Here is a 20,243-nt window from a genome sequence, read left to right on the forward strand (position 1 = left end):
TGAAACCAGGAACCATGATACATTTAGCTTTGTTCTTCTTTCTCAAGATTATTTTGGCTATTTGGAGTCTTTTGTGGTTCCATAAAAATTTTAGGATTATTTGTTCTAGCTCTGTGAAAAAAATGCCATCAGTATTTTGATAAGGATTGCATTGAATCTGTAGATTGCTTTGGGTAGTATGAACATTTTAACAATATTAATTCTTCCAATCCATGAACATGAAATATATTTCCACTTATTCATGTCATCATCAATATCTTTCATCAGTGCCTTATAGTTTTCAGAGTACAGGTCTTTCACCTTTTTGGTTAAATTTATTCCTAGGTATTTTATTCGTTTTGATGCAATTGTAAATGGAATTATTTCCTTGATTTCTGTCTCTGATAGTCCATTATTAGTGTATAGAAATGCAAACGATTTATGTCTATTAATTTTGTGTCCTGTAAATTTATTGAATTCATTTATTAGTTTTTATAGTTTTTTGGTGGACTCTTTAGAGTATTCTATATATACAATCATGTCATCTGCAAATAGTTACAGTTTTTTTCCTTCCCTTCCAACTTGGATGCTTTTTATTTCTTTTCCTTCTCTGATTGCTGTGGCTAGGATTTCCAATATTATGTTAAGTAAAAAAGGGGGCATCCTTGTATTGTTCCTGATCTTAGAGGAAATGCTTTCAGCTTTTCACCATTGACTATGATGTTTGCTGTGTGTTTGTCAAAAATGGCCTTTATTGTTGATGTGTGTTCCTTCTCTACCCACTTTGTTGAGAGTTTTTGTCATGAATCGTTGTTGGATTTTGTCAAATGCTTTTTCTGTAGCTATTGAGTTGATTGCGTGATTTTTATCCTTCATTTTGTTAATGTGGTGTGTCATGTTGATTGATTTGTGGATAATGAACCATCCTTGCATTCCTGGGATAAATCCCACTTGATCATTGTGTATGATCCTTTTAACGTATTGTTGAATTTAGTTTGCTAGTGTTTTGTTGAAGATTTGTGTATCTATGTTCACCAGGGATATTAACCTGTAAGTTTCTTTTTTTTGTAGTGTCTTTTTCTGATTTTGGTATCAAGGTAATGCTGGCCTTGTAGAATGGGTTTGGAAACTTTCTCTCCTCTTCAATTTTTTTGGAATAGTTTGAGAAGGATAGGTGTTAAATCTTCTTTGAAGGTATGATAGAATTCATTTGTGAAGCCATCTGGTCCTGGACTTTTGTTTTTTGGGAGTATTTTTGATTACTGATCAATTTTATTGCTAGTAGTCAGTTTGTTCAGATTTTCTATTTCTTCCTCATTCAGTCTTGGGAGATTGTATGTTTCTAGAAGTTTATCCAGTTCTAGGTTGTTCATTGTTTTGGCTTATAATTGTTGATAGTAATCTCTTATGATTTGTATTTCTGTGGTATTGGTTGTAACTTCTCTTTTATTCCTGATTTTATTTATTTGGGTCTTCTCTCTTTCTTTATTGATGAGTCTGACTAAAAATTTTTCAATTTTGTGTATCTTTACAAAGAACCAGCTCTTATTTTCATTGATCTTTTCTATTAGTTTTTTAAATCTCTATTTTATTTATTTCTTCTCTGATATTTGTTATTTCTTTCCTTCTGCTGACTTTGGGCCTTGTTTGTTCTTCTTTTTCTGATTCTTTTAGGTGGATCATGTGGTAATTCTATGGTCAACATTTTTTTAATTTAATTTAATTTAATTTTTATTTATTTATTTTTGGCTGTGTTGGGTCTTCATTGCTGCGTGTGGGCTTTCTCTAGTTGTGGCGAGCAGGGGCTACTCTTCGTTGTGGTGCGTGGGGTTCTTGTTGTGGTGGCTTCTCTTGTTGTGGAGCACAGGCTCTAGGCGCGTGGGCTTCAGTAGTTGTGGCTCATGGGCTCTAAAGCGCAGGCTCAGTAGTTGTGGCGCATGGGCTTAGTTGCTCTGACGCATGTGGGATCTTCCTGGACCAGGGCTCGAACCTGTGTCCCCTGCATTGGCAGGTGGATTCTTAACCACTGAGCCACCAGGGAAGCCTCTACGTTCAACATTTTGAGGAGAACCAAACTGTTTTCCACAGTAACAATGCCATGTTATATTCCCACTATAAAGGTTCCAATTTTCTACATTCTCACCAACTCTTGCTATTTTCTTTTGTTTTTTGTTAATTTATTTGTTTGTTTGTTTTATAATTGCCATTGTAATGGGTGTGAAGTGATATCCATTGTGGTTTTGATTTGTGTTTCCCCAGTGACTAATGATGTTGACCATCTTTTCCTGGGCTTGTTGGCCATTTGTATATCTTCTTTGGAGAAATATCTATTCTAGTCCTTTGCCCATTTTTAAAAAATTGGATTGTTTTATCTTTTTGTTATTGAGTTGTAGGAATTCTTTACATATTCTGGATAGTAAACCCTTATCAGATATATGCAGTTTTCTTGTTGTGTTTTTGTCTGGCTTCAGTTTCAGGATAATGCTGGCCTCATTGAATGAGTTAGGAAGTGTTCCCTCCTTCTCAGTATTTTTAAATGTTTGAGAAGGGTTGGTATTAATTCTTCTTGAAATATTTGATAGAATTCACCACTGAAGCCATCTGGTCCTGGGCTTTTCTTTGTTGGGAGATTTTAGGATTACTGATTCAGTCTCTTTACTTATTATATGTTTATTCAGATTTTTTATTTCTTCATGAGCCCCTTTTGGAAGTGTGTGTCTTTCCAGGAATTTTTCTATTTCATCTAGTTTATACAGTCTGTTGGTATGCAGTTTTTTGGTATTCTCTTATGATACTTTTAATTTCTGTCTGTTATTTTTGGCTGTGTTGGGTCTTCGTTGCTGCGTGTGGGCTTTCTCTAGTTGAAACTAGTCTCTAGTTTCAATGTCCCCTCTGTCACTCCTAATTTTAGTAATTTGAGTTTTCTCTACTTTTTTTTTAGTCAACCTAGCTAAAGATTTGTCAATTTTGTTGATATTTTCAAAGACCCAACTTTTGGTTTTGTTGTTTCTCTCTATTGTTTTTCTATTCACCATTTTGCTTATTTCCCCTTTAATTTTTATTATTTCCTTCTGTTATCTATGGGTTTAGTTTGCTTCTCTTTCTAGTTCCTTGATGTGTATGGTTATATTATTGATATGAGATCTTTCTTTTTAAATTTGTGGGCATTTATAGCTATAAGATTCCCTCTGAGCACCACCTTCACAGTATTCCATAAGTTTTGTTTTATTCTGTTTGCATTTTCAGTCATTTCAAGGTAATTTCTAATTTCCCTTGTGATGTTTTTCACTCATTGGGTTGACAGATATTTTTCTTTCTTTCAGCACTTTAATGACTTTATTACATTGCCTTTTGGCCTCCATTTTTCTGGTGAGAAATTCACTTATTTGTATTTATCCAGCTTGGAGTGTGCTGAGCTTCTGGGGTTGGTGGATATATATCTTTCATCAGTTTTAGGAAGTTCTTATTAATTAACAAATATTTCTTCTACCCATTTATTCATCTCTTTTCCTTCTGGGACTCCTATTATATGCACATTAGATCATATGATATTGTTATACAGAGCTTGGGCTCCCTTCCCCGCCCCCTACTCTTTCATTCTCTTTGTTTTAATTTGGATACTTTTTTTTACCAATTGACTTATCTTCAAGTTCACGGATCTTTTCCATTGCTATGTCCAGTTTCCTGTTATGACTATCTAATGAATTTCTTTATTTCTGACATCTTATTTTCCAATTTTTTGCATTTTCATTTCACTCTTTTTCATGGTTCCATGTCTCTGCCAAAATTACCTAGTTCTTCCTGCACATTGTCCACCTTTTACAAACTGGTCTGTTACTATTTCTACCATAGTTATTTTAAAGGCCATATCTAATAATTCTAATATCTGGGCCACCTTGGAGTCAGCTTATATTGACTCTTTCCTCTCTTGATCATGGGTCACTTTTTTTGCCTTTTCTTATACCTTGTAATTTCTTCATCATTTGACAGACATTCTGTATGAAAGAACAGTAAAGTTGGGAATAAACAATATTTCTTTCCAGAAAAGGACATGCCCTTTTTTCCCTTTTTCAGGTTGCTAGAGTGGGATTTAAGTCAGTCTAATCTATAGTTGATCTGTGTCTGGGCTTTGTTGCAGCTTTAGTTTGATTCAGTTTAACCACTGGCTTCAAATGTTCTGATGCAGGGCCAAGACTTTCCTTTGCTACAGCCCCATGTTTAAGCACTAGAGATTGTCTAGAGATTTTGAACAGTGCTTCACAGCTGAGTACCTACTTCTCAGAACTGTGGGAGATCTCTCCTTGTTTTATAGCCTACTTGTGTTGCTAGGGAGTTCTCTTTGCTCTCCAATCCCACTTTATGCTTTCTGTACCTTGAGAGATCTCTTTCAGCACTGCCCCTCCCTGCCTGGCCTTTTGAGGGCAGCCACCCTGTGTGCTGTAACGGCTTGGCATGCCTCTGAGGTGTTTCTGTCAGATCTCCTGCCCAGATCCCAAACTTTAGAGTTGATAGCTCAGATTGCCTCAAGGAGAGTTGCTCAGCTCTTCTCTGCTTCCAGCTGTTGGTGACTGACCCTGAGCCCTCCCTGAAGACTATGTGAAAAAGTTGTTCAGTAGGTTCAAGCTCCCTCTGTGGCTGAGTTTCTTAAGATTCTAATTTGCTATGCCAGCCTACATGTGCCTGTTAAAATTTTGGGTGGCTTCTTTTACAAACCCAATCTGTGCTGGATTCTTTCTCCTCCTGCTGTTACATCAGGTATGAAAGCAGCCATGGGCCTCTTCTCTCCTACTGCGAGCTTATCACTTTCTGGAATTAGTTCATTTAGGTCTCTTTGCTCCCATAGCTCTTTGATTTTTGTTTTTTAAACTATGGTTTTGTAGTTTATATGGCTTGTTTAGGTTGTGAGGGAAATGATGTCTTCCAACTTTCTGTGAACAGACTGAAAGTAGAACTCCTAAAGTGTGTGCTTTGTTTTGTTTTTCAGATTAATATATTTTGGTGGCTATGGGTGTAGGAGACACAATGAACTCCAAGATTGTTTTGATGTTCATGACGCGTCTTGGGTAAGAGAGTAATCCCTGTTTACATTTTCCTCTAAGTTAGTGTCACGTTACAGTCTCCAGAAATAATGAACCCAGTTTTTCTCATTTTAATTTGCTGTAATTGATATTATGAAAAAAATTGTATTTTCTCTCTTTTGAATTTGGATTCAGTTGCAGGAAGTTCTCTCACCTAATTATATCAGCCTTCATGGCTACTGGCAGAGTAATGTCTTTTCTGATGCCATTAATCACTTATAGCTGCTTCTGTTAGAAAACTAGTGGCTTTAGCACAACTTGGAAAAACTTTGTTCTTAGGTAACCGCAGTGGCTGTTGCTGACATACACCTCCTTTTAGGTACGTCCACCAGAACTATTCATAGCTCAGTCTGGCTTCTGTATGAGAGTGAGTAAGTTGGTAGTCATATTACTTTTTCTATTTATTCTTACTGGTTAGAGAATAAATTATTATTAAGGAAAGAACTCATGACTTATAAAAATGAAATCTTTTAAAAGATAACTTTAAAAACCATTGATCTCACCACCAAGATACACCGTAAGTCTTCAGTTTTACCTTCTAGTAGCATGTATTATTATTGTACATTATTAATATAAAGGTATATGTACATTTCATGTATATCTCTTTGTATATAGGTATTTAAAAATTCTCCATAGTCTTTATTTGGGCTATGTGTGAAATTAATACATGCTAATTAATAAAACTGAATGGTTTTTAAGCGTTAAAAGTGGTTTACATGGTTTTTGAGTTTTTAAAATGAAATATCTTTAAAGTTTTGCTACTTACAGTATTACTGATAATTTTTAGTAATATAACTTCCCATTAATTATGTCTACTCATCAGTGAAATCTCTCATTTTTTCCTCCTCTAGTACAGTTAGGCTAATGATCATGTCCTAAAGTTTATGGTGTACAGGTAGATTTTTTCATTTAGATTCTAAACTAAGTAAATTATGTAGTTTATTTGACTTGTTTGACAAGTCCTGACAAAAATGAATGATATATTCCTGACATATAACATAAAACTGGTACAGAGGTAAGCTAGAATAGTGGTAGAGGATTTCAGCAATGCAGAAGATGCTAAATACAGTCTAACTGCTAAATCTTTGCCTTGCCAAAGAAGTCTAGTCTCTTCCTAGAAGACAAGAGAGTGAGCATAAGTTTGATGCATAAGAACAAGGTGCTTGGCTAAGTAGAATTGATTGGAATTTTTTGGAAAAAGGAATCATTGTTCCCTAAAGTTTCTAACAGCAATGATTAGGAATTCTGAACCTGTACTTTAGGAAAAGAGATTTCCAAATGTAAATATCATTCTGTTCTCTGCAATTTTAAAAGAGATATTCCTTTGAGAGAAGTGGAAGATTGTCAACAAGCAAAGTTATGACTCATGCAAACAATACTACGAGAAGGAAAGTTGCCAGGTGATGCTGCTATGGCTTAGGGACCACACTTTGTGAGCCACTGGTATATGCATTAGCTTTACGACTGTAGTTACCCTGGTGTATGCATTAGCTTTATGACTATGGTCACACTTAACTCTATTTCTGTAAAAGTGCCTATTATTTCACCAGTAAATGTGCAGTGAAACTATAATACTAATCTAAAAATTATAAAAGCTTTTAAAAATATTTTTAAAATCTCTTTTTTAGGAAGAGCAGATATTCTGGGGATGGCATAATGATGTTCACATATTTGACACAAAGACACAGAGTTGGCTTCAACCAGAAATTAAAGTAAGTATTGTAAAAAGTCACCTTTATGTTTGTATACTCATTAATACTTTTAAAATCTATTTCTTTTACTGAGTTATTGGATTTCAGTAATTGAGTTTATCATATACAAAGGGGTTCTCTTATGAGAACTGTTATTAGTACTTTTTTTAATCACATATTTTTCTCCAGGCTAAGGTTTTCTAGAAAAATCTAAAGAGGTGCCATCATCATTCTTTACCCACAAGTGTAATGCCCTGATTTAATGAAGTCTCTTTTAAAAAGTCCTTTCGTAACAAAGTCCATGATTTTAAAAAGCCCATGTTTCATAAACCCTTGAAATCTTAATACTCTTTCATCTTCTAGTGAGCAAACACAAATTCACATTAGTTTAAGCCATTAAAGAATTCTCACATAGCTGGGAAGTATATTTTGAAGTGGCTCACACAGTGGAAGAGCTACAGGGACCAGGACCTTAGGAACTGGAGCCAGTTATCCAACACCATCACAATATTTGCATCTCTCTGTTGGCTTCTCCCTGCTTCTCTGTGTGCTAGCTTTATCCTGTCTACTGCAGACTGTCCAGCTCATTTAGAAGGGAATATGGCCCTGGCTACACCAGCAGATCTTTCTATTGGTGCTGCATTCTGTCAATGTCTATGTCTTTGTCCTAGAAAAGGACTCTGGCTCTACTTAGGCATGTTCCTACTCTATATCAGTCCCTGCTGCCAAGGGGATGACTGGCCAGGTCTGAGTCTCAGGTCTGTCCCTGGGGGAGCAAGGTATTGTGATTGGTCAGCTCACCGGAACTGTGCAGAATAGAATGCTGAACAGGCAAAACCAAATTTCTGTCCACTAACATGCACATATGACTAAAGTTCCTTGCAGTTCAGCTTCTGTAGATGGTAGTGAGGGAGGTTCTGTGCAAAATAGCAGGTGTTACAAGGTTTGACCCTTCTCAGCTTCCTCTTTTTCCAAGCAGTGCTTTTCAGGTGTTCAGTGCTCTTCTGTTCTCTTCTAATTTTGGAACTGATCAACTATCAGTCGATCATATTTGTTAATTGAATTTTCCTGCAGTCAGCATTTTAATGTCAAGATTTATGTATTAATGAAATAAAAGCATCTTATCTCTGTTAAAATAATTTCGTATCAGCAAGCAGGTGGAGAGAAATATTATTGAGACTGGATCTACTGAAACTCATCCTGGATCTCTTTCAGGTCTCTTAACGCTCTGCTCCCTTAGAGAATAAGCAAGAGTCTGGAGCTACTGCAGGCATATTTTTAGAATGTGCTCCTTGGGATAAGTGAACTGAGGTAGCTTATAATTAGTTCTTTGGACTTCAGGTCTTTCTGTTGTGACTCCTTCTCTCTCTCCTTACCTTAATCCGTACCCCTTCCCCCCTTCTGCACCAACAGCCTAACGGGCACTGACACTCTTTCAGTTAGTGTTTAACAGTATTTTCACTGTGATTTCTCTGATTATTTCTTCAAATAAGTTCTTACATTGTTTATATTATATCTGAAGGTTTTTCTGATGTGGTTGCAGCTAGAATTTGTTCCCTTTATGTTTTAGAGACATTCTTAAATGAATTAATTGTTCCTAAATGTCTGCAGCGAAAGGAAAGGTAACATGGTAGTGTGTTCGAGTTACTGCTGTTGAAGTTGAAGAAACTGGTTGAAAAGAGCTGTGTACTTTTACATAAGCCATATAATGTCATCTGTTAAATGGAAAGTTGAAAGTGTTTTCCTACATGGGACTCTTAACCCTATGAGGACAGTAGAATATAATAGTAGTCTTTGGGTTATTTTCAGTATTTCAAATGACCTAATAAGCACTGTGCATTATTTACGCAATTAGCCGCACAGGCTAATGCAAATGCCATTACTTTGTTTTTGTTTGGACTGGTATGAACTCAGTTTATTCAGAAGCTTTGGTTGGATATTAAATGTATTTCATAAATAAAAAAGGAGAAAGTCAATATTTATTTCATAATGAATGTGTATATAGTAGAAGAATTTTTCCAGAATTTCAGATCAGGGATGGGACAATAAAACTTGTTTTGTTGGAAGTGTTGGGAACTGCAACACAAATGGTTCTCTCTCATTTATGGTTCTCTCTCATTTATTTAAGTGTTATATAGGTAATATCTGAATTATTTCTTACCATGTTGACCTCATAATTATTCAAGTAAAAAATTCTAGGAGGTTATGATATTGGATGTAGTGCTTAAATTTCCTGTGGCCACATTCGGTAGCCAATGAGCTGAAAATGTTGGGTTCTTTCAGAACTTGGAACTAAATACATACACAGAAGTACCCACCATGAACACATGGAAATTATGCAGAAAATTCTTCCTTCAAATCTTATTCATTAATCTACCCATTATACCCTCTCTTTTCCCACCAACCCCAAACTTCTCTGAAGAAAAGTTCTGCTATATTTATTCAAAGTAAAGTATAAAGAAGTATTATCAGTTAGTGTGAAGAGTTTTAGTAAGAGATAAACACTGGCTTAAGCCAAGAATGAAGTTCTTATTGTGGAATTTGAAGCATCAAGAGTTTTGGCGGGGCAGATTGATTTTTTTTAAGTCTCTGAGATCATCACACAGTGTACTGCTCACTCATATTAATATTAACTCTGTGTGTGTGTGTCTCTGTGTGTGTGTGTCTCTGTGTGTGTGTATGAGTGAGAGAGAGGGAGAGAGAAGAGAGAGGAAAAGGGAGGAAAAGAGGGGGTGGGATGGGCAAGGGAGAGAAAGAAAATGTTTTTAAATATATATATATATATATATATATATATTTTTTTTTTTTTTTTTTTTTTTTTTTTTCCGGTACGCGGGCCTCTCAGTGCTGTGGCCTCTCCCGTTGCGGAGCACAGGCTCCGGAAGCGCAGGCTCAGCAGCCATGGCTCACGGGCCCAGCCGCTCCGCGGCATGTGGGATCTTCCCAGACCGAGGCACGAACCTGTGTCCCCTGCTTCGGCAGGCGGACTCTCAACCACTGCGCCACCAGGGAAGCCCTAAATATTTATATTTTAAGCTAAAATTTATGTGAATTTTTTTTTCTTTTTTTTATACATTTATTAATTTATTTTGGCTGCGTTGGGTCTTCCTTGCTGTGTGCGGGTTTTCTCTAGTTGGGGCGAGCGGGGGCTACTCTTCGTTGCAGTGCACGGGCTCCTCACTGTGGTCTTCTCATTGCGGTGGCTTCTCTTGTTGCGGAGCACGGGCTCTAGGCGCCCGGGCTCAGTAGTTGTGGCGCATGGGCTTAGTTGCTCCATGGCATGTGGGATTTTCGCGGACCAGGGCTTGAACCCATGTCCCCTGCACTGGCAGGCGGATTCCCAACCACTGCACCACCAGGGAAGTCCCTATGTGAAATCTTATTTTGCCAAATAGTGTCAGGCATTTAAGAAAAACACTTTAAAAAGTAAAGATCAGGGACTTCCCTGGTGGTCCAGTGGTTAAGAATCTGCCTTCTAATGAAGGGCACATGGGTTCAATCCCTGGTTTGCTGTGGGGCAGCTAAGCCCTCACACCACAACTACTGAGCCCGCATGCCTCAACTAGAGAGCCCGCGTGCCACAATAAAAGATCCTGCATGCTGCAAATAAGACCCAACACAGCCAAAAAAAAAAAAAAAAAAAAAAAATTAAAAAAATAATAAATCAGTCAATATTGTAAAAAGAAGTAAAAATCAGGGTGAATAAATGTAATTCCTTAAGAGTAGTATTTGTCTATAATTATTACTATTGAGAACGAACTTTTGCATTAAGGTTTTGAATTAAGTTACATAGGTAATGGTAACTTAGCAGTCAAGTATTTCTCATACTGAGCATAGGAATGTGACTTCATTATAGATGTTTCAAGCCTTTGCTCTCCATTTTCTGATCTCTGCTTGCAGGGTGGTGTTCCACCGCAGCCACGAGCCGCGCATACGTGTGCAGTTCTCGGAAATAAGGGCTATATCTTTGGCGGACGAGTTTTGGTTAGTGTTTTTTATGAAAATGGTCTTTAATCTTTGATGCTTCTTACAAAAATTGATCCTTTGATTTTGTGGAATAGCTGAACATTCAAATAGTCTAGAGATTAAAATGTCATTCAATAATAACTTTTTAAAATCTTCTATTCCCTAAACGGACCATACATGAGTAACCACAGGTGATTATAAATCATATTTTAATGGGGGAGAATCCTTCACTTCAGTGATTTATCAGAAAAGTTTAATTTCTTATTATCTAAATCTTGTTAGTTTAAACTCATTTTTTCCTTTCCCCCTTTACACATTAATTTGGTAGCTCTATGCTAATTTTATTAATGCTTAGCATTGTTTCCCAATATATAAACTTCTGATGTTAAGTAAAATAGAGTTAATCCATTTTTAACCTGAATTTATTTTAAAACCAAAATTTTAGCCCATGAAATATGTAAAACACTGACCAATTTCATACACTTTTATTTTAGCAAACTAGGATGAATGATTTGCACTATCTAAACTTAGATACCTGGACCTGGTCTGGAAGGTAAGTTCGAAATTTAAGTATGTAGGCATTTTTGTGTGTGGTGTGTGTGTGTGTGTGTGTGTGTGTCTGCCTGCACAGACGTGTGCACACATGCATGGTATAACCCAAACTTGGATCTGTAAAACTGAACTGATATTTTCTTCCCCTTCAGATTTTTTGCTTAAGCAAGGAATATATAGATTTCAATATAGAGTTCGTTCTTTAACTAGACTATATAAAACATGAGAACACTAGCAGTTGAAAATTGATTATGTAAAAGTACTGGTTTTATACTACATATTCTTGAGGACTGGTCAGTAGAACAAATGAAGTTTTAATGGGGTCATCACAGGTCAACAGAAAACCGAGTGAGTCAAAGTCTGATTTTATTGCTCATAATATATATTTAGCAATAGAATAAATATATTTAGCTATCAATTCAGCTGTTCATGTAATGATTTGGAATCAGACCTATATATTATGCCAAAGTATAAATACTATTAAAAATAAAACCTCAAAAGTGCTAAAAGAAAGTATAGCAGATTATCTTTAAAATCTTGGCATGGAAAAAGCTTTTATAAAGATGATATAAACCCAAAATTCATAAATTCAAAGACTGATTGATAAGACCATTTAAGAATTAAATATTTCTGTGTAGAAATATATACCACAAAAAGTTAAAAAGCAAATTGGAAAATGCAAACAAAAAACAAACTAGAAGTAATATTTACAGTATTTCTAACCAAAAGGGCTAAGATTCATAAAACTCAGAAAATCAGTAAGAAAAAGACAAACAGGCCAGTAAAAGTGAACAAAGAACATGAATGAGCAACTCATAGAAGAAATACAAATATGCAGAAATTATTTTTAAAAGATGTCCAACTTCATAAATTATTAAAGAAATTGAAATAAAAATAATAGTTTTCACTTATCGGATAAAAATAATTACAAATGATCAGTTTGTGCTAGGTTGTAACACAATTAGTGGGAGTTTAAATTGGTATAATCTTCTGGAAGGTAGTCTGGTAATATGTTTAAAATATAAAATGGAATTTCTACTTTGATCCAGAATTTCTCCTAAGACAAAAATTGGACAAGTGTTTATATGTGTGTGCATATATGTATGTGTGTGTGCACACACAACAAAGATGTTTATTGCAACATTATTTATAAAAGCAAAGACATGACATCAACCCTCATGTCCGTAAGTGGGGGTTGTTTAAATCATGGTGCATTTGCCCAATGAGCTGCCGTACTTCCATTACCAAAGGACAATATGCTTCATGGAAATATTCTGAAACATATTAGTTGAATGAAAAAAATTGAACAGAGTATATGATCCTATTTGTATATTTTTAATAAATGTCTTTATATGTGCATTAAAGTTAGGAAAGATATATACCAAACTATTAATGTTTCTTATTGCTGGAGGACAGGATTATAGGAGAACTGTCCCTTTTAATAACTATTTTTGTGGTTGTTGAATGTGTTGTAACCCAAATGTTTTTTATAGTTAACAAAAACAGTAAAAATATTTCCATTTTGGAAAAAATAAATTACATCTTCTACCAACGGCCCATGTTATTCTGGAGCATTCCGGAATGTTGGAGAATGGTGTGACCTCACCTCCTAAATTAGTTGAAGTTTTGTGCTTATGGTTTTGTTTTGTTTTGTTTGGCTGCACCACGTGGCATGTGGAATCTTAGTTCCCCGACCAGGGATCAAACCCATGCCCACTGCAGTGGAAGCACGGAGTCTTAACCACTAGATGGCCAGAGAAGTCCCTGTGCTTCTGTTTTTATTTTAAGAATATGACAGTATTTGTTTGAAATCTTTAGAGGTTTATCCTGAATCTGGAGTGGCTTGCATACTTTTATTGTGAAGTTAGAGTAGCATTTTCAGGAAATTCTACAATAAATAGACCAAAGCAAACAGCAACAGCAACAACAAAATCCCATAATATCCTTAAGGAAGTCAGATGAAAATACAAAATTAAATGTGAAACAACAGTAAAAAATGACAGACATGAAAATATTTCTGTTAAAAACCTGAGGAAGTCTTACTGATTAACTAACAGTGAAGCCAAAGCCAGCCTCTGAACACTGACACCAAATTAAATCTTGGAGACAGAGTTTTGGGTGAAGTAATAAAGAATAGCTTTATTGCTTTGCTAGGCAAAGGGAGCCACAGCAAGCTAATGCCCTCAAAACTGTGTGTCCCAACAGGGGGAGCCTGTGAGGAGTCTTATAGTCCAGGGGCGGGGTTGCTGATAAGGATCAGGGTACGTGCAGGGCCCACATTCCTTCAATCCAGAGGTCATCTGGCGTCAGGTGGTGATGGGCAAACTGTGACCTTCTCTGGAATGAAACATGCTTCATCATGTAGTTAACATCTTGCATTTGGTGGGGGTTGCAGTTCAGCAGAAGAGCTCAAAGATATTATGTGTATCCCTTGAGGCAGAACCAGGACCCTGCCCAAAGGCTGCACTATTGTTTCTTGACTGCTCCTCCCTTGTGTCTGCATCCTCTCCTTTCCCTGATTAGCAGCTGTTTGAACCTACCTTTTGGAACTCAGGGAAGGGGACACGGAAAGGCTCTTGTGCCCAGGAGCCCCACCGGGTCCAGCTTGGTTTCAATAGGAATGATGCTCAGTATGCATTGTGAATAACTAGGAATTGACTTTTTAATTTTCAGTCTGTGTTCTGGCCAAGTGGGATAGACATTAAATGGAAAGAAATTGTGTAAATTCTTCAAGAATTTAAGAATGTTTTAAAAATATTCTGGTAGGTAGGATTAGTAGAATCAAAATTTTTTATACTAGGGAGGGCAGTTTTTTCTTTTGAGATCTGAGATGATCAGAAAACTTTTGTTTTGACTAACACAGTACTTAGATTCTTCTATTTTTTTCCCTCACCACAGGATTCCAATTAATGGAGAAAACCCCAAACATCGGTCATGGCATACTTTAACACCAATAGCTGATGATACGCTTTTCCTATTTGGTGGACTAAGTGCAGACAATATTCCATTAAGTAAGCTGATTAAAGTTTAACCTACAGTTAAAATTTTATTCTTTTTTTTACCTGATTGTATTTGATACTTAAGGTATTTTTACTTTTCTGATTTTCTGGTTTACCTTTATCCCCAACTATGTGGTTGCATCATGAATTAGAAGTAGAAGGCCCCTTTCCTTCCGTACCCTTGCTTGTCTAAGTTCTCCTGTTTCCTAGTGTAGGGAAAGGAAAAGTGGTTGAACCTAGAGAGGAATTAAAGACCCTTTCAACTATAGTATTTCTGATTTTGTGTCTTCCTAATTTTTGATCCAGATGCTTATACTATAGGCTAGAATGGGGATTAGAAGAGGAACGTTTCCCAGGAAGCTCTAGAAATACACGGTGGGAAGGCCAGTTGCTTCTCTTTTTGTTCCAGAACTATAAAGGAAAGTGCTCAGCTAGAGTTTTTTAACTCCTGTTACTGCTCATCCCAATGGCTGTGATTTTTGTAATACAGTTTTTCTTTCACTAGTATAATTGTGGCACCAAGAAAGACAAGTGACCAAGAATATCCACTTAGTTTGACAAGTGTCTTGTAATTTAACACAGAAGTTTTCTATGGCTAGAGACATTTTTCTTAAGAAACTTTATATGCCATTAAAACCATTTATATAATTTTATATAGGGTCGAAAAACAACTATTTGTTTTTCAACAAAAATTTATTGAGCATCAACTGTGTATCTGGCAGTCTTCTGGCCAAGAAATGCCAGATGCTGGTTGGAGGAACAGCAGTTCCTCTAGGGGATGTTAGTTACTGTAGATTATTATACTTCTCTAATTTGTGGGGTATTTAATTAAAAAGGATTTGGAATCTAATTTAAAAACTAACATCGGGCTTCCATGGTGGCGCAGTGGTTGAGAGTCCACCTACCGATGCGGGGAACACGGGTTCGTGCCCCGGTCCGGGAAGATCCCACATGCCGCGGAGCAGCTGGGCCCGTGAGCCATGGCCGCTGAGCCTGAGCGTCCGGGCCTGTGCTCCGCAACGGGAGAGGCCACAGCAGTGAGAGGCCCACGTGCCGCAAGAAAAAAAAACCAAACAACTAACATCTATACATCTTAAATATATACAGTATTGTATGTCAATTATATCTCAATAAAACTGGAAGAAAAAAATCCTAAAATCTATCCATTTCACTAAGAGTTGTTTAATATTGTATCTTTATGAGCTCTACTGTTTCAAATTCCTATTTGCTTTTTTTCATCATTGAACTATGGAGAATTAAATCTCCTAACTCCTAGTCTAGTCAGTTTCCTCCCTCAAAGATTCAGCTGAAGAAATGGTCATATGGGTATCAGATGATACCGAGAAATTACTTTTAGTTTTGTTGACTGTGACGGTGGCATTGTGGTTAAGTGATAATAACATGGTGGCTGTGTAAAAAATGTCCAATTTTTTTTAGTGTTGCTCACTGAAATATGTTTGGGGAAAATGATAAGAGCTAGGATTTGTTTTAGAAGAATTCAGCAACAAGAATAACAAAAAGAGATAAATGGAGCACATATGGTAAAATCTTAGTAGTTGTTGAATCTGGGTTATGTGAAGGTTCGTTGTCATGTTCACTTGACTTTCGTACATGTTTGAGAATTTTTATGATAAAATATGCACACGCACAAAAAATAGTCATATAAATGTAGCATGATAAATTTGGGGAAAAAATTAAAATTTTATCCCAAACACCTAATCTTAATTTCTGAACTGTCATAATATTGCAGGTGATGGTTGGATTCATAATGTCTTAACAAATTGTTGGAAACAGCTTACACATTTACCTAAAACAAAACCCAGGTAAGTCTAGAAGTTGACAAATAAGTAAAATAGTTAAGAATTTTAAAGTATTAAATGTAGCACTGAATTTATAGTGTTTGCCGTTAAAACCAGAAACCATCAGGAAGGATATCTTTCAAATAAGCGTGATGTTACCCAAATAATTTAACTATAATCCTAATTATATCTGATTGTAGAAAGGAACTATTCAGTTTCTATCCGTATTTGTATATTTGAAAATTTTATTCTTTTAGGTAAATGTATAATCTTGCCTGATAAATGTGAAAAGGCTAACAAATTGAAAGTATGATATAATGTTAATATTTTTAATAAGTAGACAAGAATGGGGTTGGCTTTAGTAGTAGTTATTTGGGTTTGGAAGAGATTTAGAGCAATTTAATGAGGAAATTTCTTTCATGTTGATCAAGTAGATGACAGATTATTATTTTTCTTTATTAACTGTACGATGTATTCATTAATGTAAATTTCTTAAAAAAGGAAACAGTTGTTTGTGGTATATTATAGAGTAAAAAACTGTAGAAAAATATATTATTATTAGACTGCAAAGAAAATCACATTCGTACTGTATTTTTTCTTATTTGATTGAATAGTATGATATATATTCATAGGAGATTCAAATTCAGTACCTTATAATCATTATGGTTAGTAATTTTATTCTTTTTCATGCCATGTATTTCAGAATATTTTTTACTATAGATTATTTATATTAATGTGAAGTTAGTCAATGATATATTAATGCATAAGGTGATATGCATTTCAGACATTTAATAACAAGTAACTTACTTGAGAAAGAGGCCTGAAAATATTTATATGTAAATATATATACATATATCATTGTGTATATCTATATTAATATGCACAATACATTTAGAGTTTATCATAACTACATGTGTATCATAACTACATTCTTATATTTTCATGTATAAAAATTCAGTGGAATGTATTATTTTAGCAATTCTGGATCTTTTGAAATACATTGTTTAAAGAGTTTTATATTAAATTCAGGAGCCCAGTGTTCTCGTCCTTGCTCAGCTACCACTTAGCTTTTTGGCTTTGGGAAAGTCACTTAAAGAAACTGAGCATCAATTTCTTCATTGTGAAATGAGGGAGTTGGACTAGATGGGCTCTTAGTTCTCTTCCAGTTGTTTGATTGTGTGAATGAATTAATTATAGACCAAAGTGGTGGTAAGAATATGTTTAATTTTCAATTGCTCCTATTTTATATTTCAATCCTTAATGAGTAATCAGAGCCATAGAACTATTATCAGTAATATATAGTTAGAACTGAGCTATGTAAAGCGATTTCTTTGAATTCAGCTAATGTGTCATGTAAATCATATGCTTTATCTTCTCCAGGTATCATCTTAGATAAAACTGTGCTTGGGTGAATAGCCATCTATGTAGCCATATCTGATCGCCTATATAGGTGGCTATCAGCAAGGTCCCTTTTTTGTGTGTCTGTAAAAGATGTCCCATAAGGTGTTGATATATAGAGCCTTAGGCATTGTTGGATTCATGAGTATTTCCAAGGTTACACATGGCTTTCTGTCCTGGAAATTAAGCTATTCCTTCCTATGAGGGAATTTGTTATACTCGATCTCCTTCCCTCAGTCCCTCCTCCAATCCCCATCCCCAACCCCACAGCATAATCTGAGTGTTGCTGAAGATCTGTGTCAATTTATGTTCTAACATACAAGTTGGAGAATTGGACAGAGTATTTCACAAACAAAATTTCTAATGACTCAGTCCTATTCTGGGTCCCAAGTGCATTTGTCCTTGAATGTGTCATGATTGTTTGAGAAAACTATTTAAACAAATTGTGCATAAGCCAATTGTTTGCATTTGTGGAAATTAAAAGGATAAATGTACTAAAAATAAGTTATGTGGTAATAAAAGACATGATAATATGTAATTGTTTGGGGCATCCGATGCTTCAGCAATTTGGTCTATTAAGAAAAGTGGGGGCTTCCCTGGTGGCGCAGTGGTTGAGAGTCCGCCTGCCGATGCAGGGGACACGGGTTCGTGTCCCGGTCCGGGAGGATCCCACATGCCGTGGAGTGGCTGGGCCCGTGAGCCATGGCCACTGAGCCTGCGCGTCCGGAGCCTGTGCTCCGCAACGGGAGAGGCCACAACAGTGAGAGGCCCGCGTACCAAAAAAAAAAAGAAAAGTGGGACTTCTCTGGCGGTCCAATGGTTAAGACTCCACACTCCCAATGCAGGGGGCACGGGTTTGGGGAACTAAGATCCCACATGCTGCACAGTGTGGCCAAAAAAAAAAAAAAAGTAATCAAGTACTCTCAGAGTCAAAGCAATGATTCTGTAAAACTTATAATTTATTTTCTAAAATTGAGAAATTTATGTGTACTTTTTTCTCAGTTAGACCCACAGAAATATTAAATTTTATAAAACTATAACATTACTTTTGGCAAATAATGTGAAATTAGAGATGGATATGAGCTATCAGACCATTTCCAAAACAGCATTAGATGCTCTGCTTCTTTCTGAAATAATTTGTTTATTTAATCACTGAGTAAATTATGCTAGTATTTTGTGTTTGCTTTTGTTAATCAGAAGTTTTTGAGCACCTGCTGGATGCAGAACACCCTATTAAGCATTTTTAAGAATATAAAATTAGATTACCCAAATTCCAGTGGTGTGCTGGTAAACAGTTAACAACCGCTCTCCAGGAAAAACAAAACCAAAAAAAAGAAAAGCCCTAGTTTGTAGCATTTGCTGATTTGCACCATGGCCAATGTGATATCATTGAACATGGAGTTGATAGGCACAGTTGGCTTTACACCACTGGGGCCATTTTTGACCTTAAGGACCTTATACATAGTCTTTGTAGGGAGTTAGGAGACAAATTACGTCAAACAATTAAAGTAGTATATAGAGCAATTTGTCTTCAAATGTGAGTTAGGAGATTATAAAATAAGCACATAAATGTTGAAAGGTGCTGAACAGGGAGGGTAACAGAACCAATTTGGGTGGTATTTGGAACACTTCCTGGAGATTTTGAGCCTATTTTTAAGGCTCTGAGAGAAAGACTTCTCGTTTTAAGCCCAAGAAGCAGGGTGAACTAACAAAAGCCTAGAAAGTGGTACAAGCTTTTCTCTTAGGGAATAAATGGACTTGGCTGAAATAGAGGGTTCATTTGGGGAAAGGCAAGAATTAAAATTTATGGGAAAAAAATAGCTATTGGTCATAAATTTTTGGCTGAGAAAAGTGGCAGAGATGCTTCCTGATCAGGAAATGTCCATGGTTAAAAACAATAAATATTTGAAAAATATTATTTATCAGCTATAAGTAGCTGGAAGAGATTAGAGACAGAGAAATAAGGAACGTGTGTGGTATTCTGTACCCAGGGTGATAAGTAGTGTGACAATATTAATGTAAAGAGAATGACCAATTGGATTTGTCTGGTGGTGGGGACCAGAGAACAGGGAAGGAAGTCAAAATGATGAGAACAGCACCATGGCAGATAGCAATAAGAAAACTGTTTCTGCAATAGGCTGATCAGTTCTTTTTAAAATTGTTTTATATCATGATAATATCTGTGAGATAAAGAGGTTAGAAAAAGGTCGGAGGATATAATAAGAAAGAGTTATAGGGAAGCCTCTCTTTCATTGAAACAATGTGATTTAATGAAACCTAGAATCTAATTCTCTAATAATTCTAGAGAAATCTTTAAAATCTAACTCCTTTGAGGTTATGACAAAGGCTCAAGTTCAGTCATACCCCTTTTGAAATAGATTAAATTTTGGAGTGTGCAATTTAAAATTGGTTTATATGTAATGTACAGTTTCTTCCTTGATAGTATTTCACTGTTTATAATTTTCGATCATAGGTTATGGCACACAGCCTGTTTGGGAAAAGAAAATGAAATAATGGTATTTGGTGGGAGCAAAGATGATTTACTTTCCTTGGATACAGTAAGAAAATTTCAATTCTAAATATTTCCTCTGAGTAATTGTGTTATTCAAACTAAATGGCTGTTCAAAAAGATTGTTGATACTCCCACATTGAAAAATATGGAAGGGCATGAAATGTTACACTGTTGTACGATTAATCTTCAGAATGAGTGGCTTTTGTGAAGCATTGCAGGATATTTGGGGTTTACAAATCAAAATAGGTCTATTAACTTCATTAGTCAAA

The 20,243-nt window shown here is 35.8% G+C and overlaps 1 protein-coding gene across 2 annotated transcripts in view; it reads left to right on the forward strand.

The window, feature by feature from the left end:
• The window catches only part of KLHDC1 (kelch domain containing 1), a 46,168-nt gene that overhangs the window by 17,157 nt on the left and 8,768 nt on the right, over nucleotides 1-20,243 (forward strand). Inside the window, exons 5-12 of one of the 2 annotated variants that reach the window (XM_029236604.1) lie at nucleotides 4,964-5,042; nucleotides 5,377-5,424; nucleotides 6,686-6,769; nucleotides 10,649-10,732; nucleotides 11,209-11,267; nucleotides 14,165-14,277; nucleotides 16,016-16,088; nucleotides 19,936-20,020. In XM_029236604.1, the coding sequence (XP_029092437.1) occupies nucleotides 4,964-5,042; nucleotides 5,377-5,424; nucleotides 6,686-6,769; nucleotides 10,649-10,732; nucleotides 11,209-11,267; nucleotides 14,165-14,277; nucleotides 16,016-16,088; nucleotides 19,936-20,020 (625 nt within the window). The remainder of the gene's footprint in view (nucleotides 1-4,963; nucleotides 5,043-5,376; nucleotides 5,425-6,685; nucleotides 6,770-10,648; nucleotides 10,733-11,208; nucleotides 11,268-14,164; nucleotides 14,278-16,015; nucleotides 16,089-19,935; nucleotides 20,021-20,243) is intronic. The other variant, XM_029236605.1, reaches the window with a different exon arrangement.

Source organism: Monodon monoceros, unplaced genomic scaffold, assembly GCF_005190385.1.
Source record: "Monodon monoceros isolate NGI ecotype Baffin Bay Population unplaced genomic scaffold, NGI_Narwhal_1 Super_Scaffold_21, whole genome shotgun sequence".
NCBI lineage: Eukaryota > Metazoa > Chordata > Mammalia > Artiodactyla > Monodontidae > Monodon > Monodon monoceros.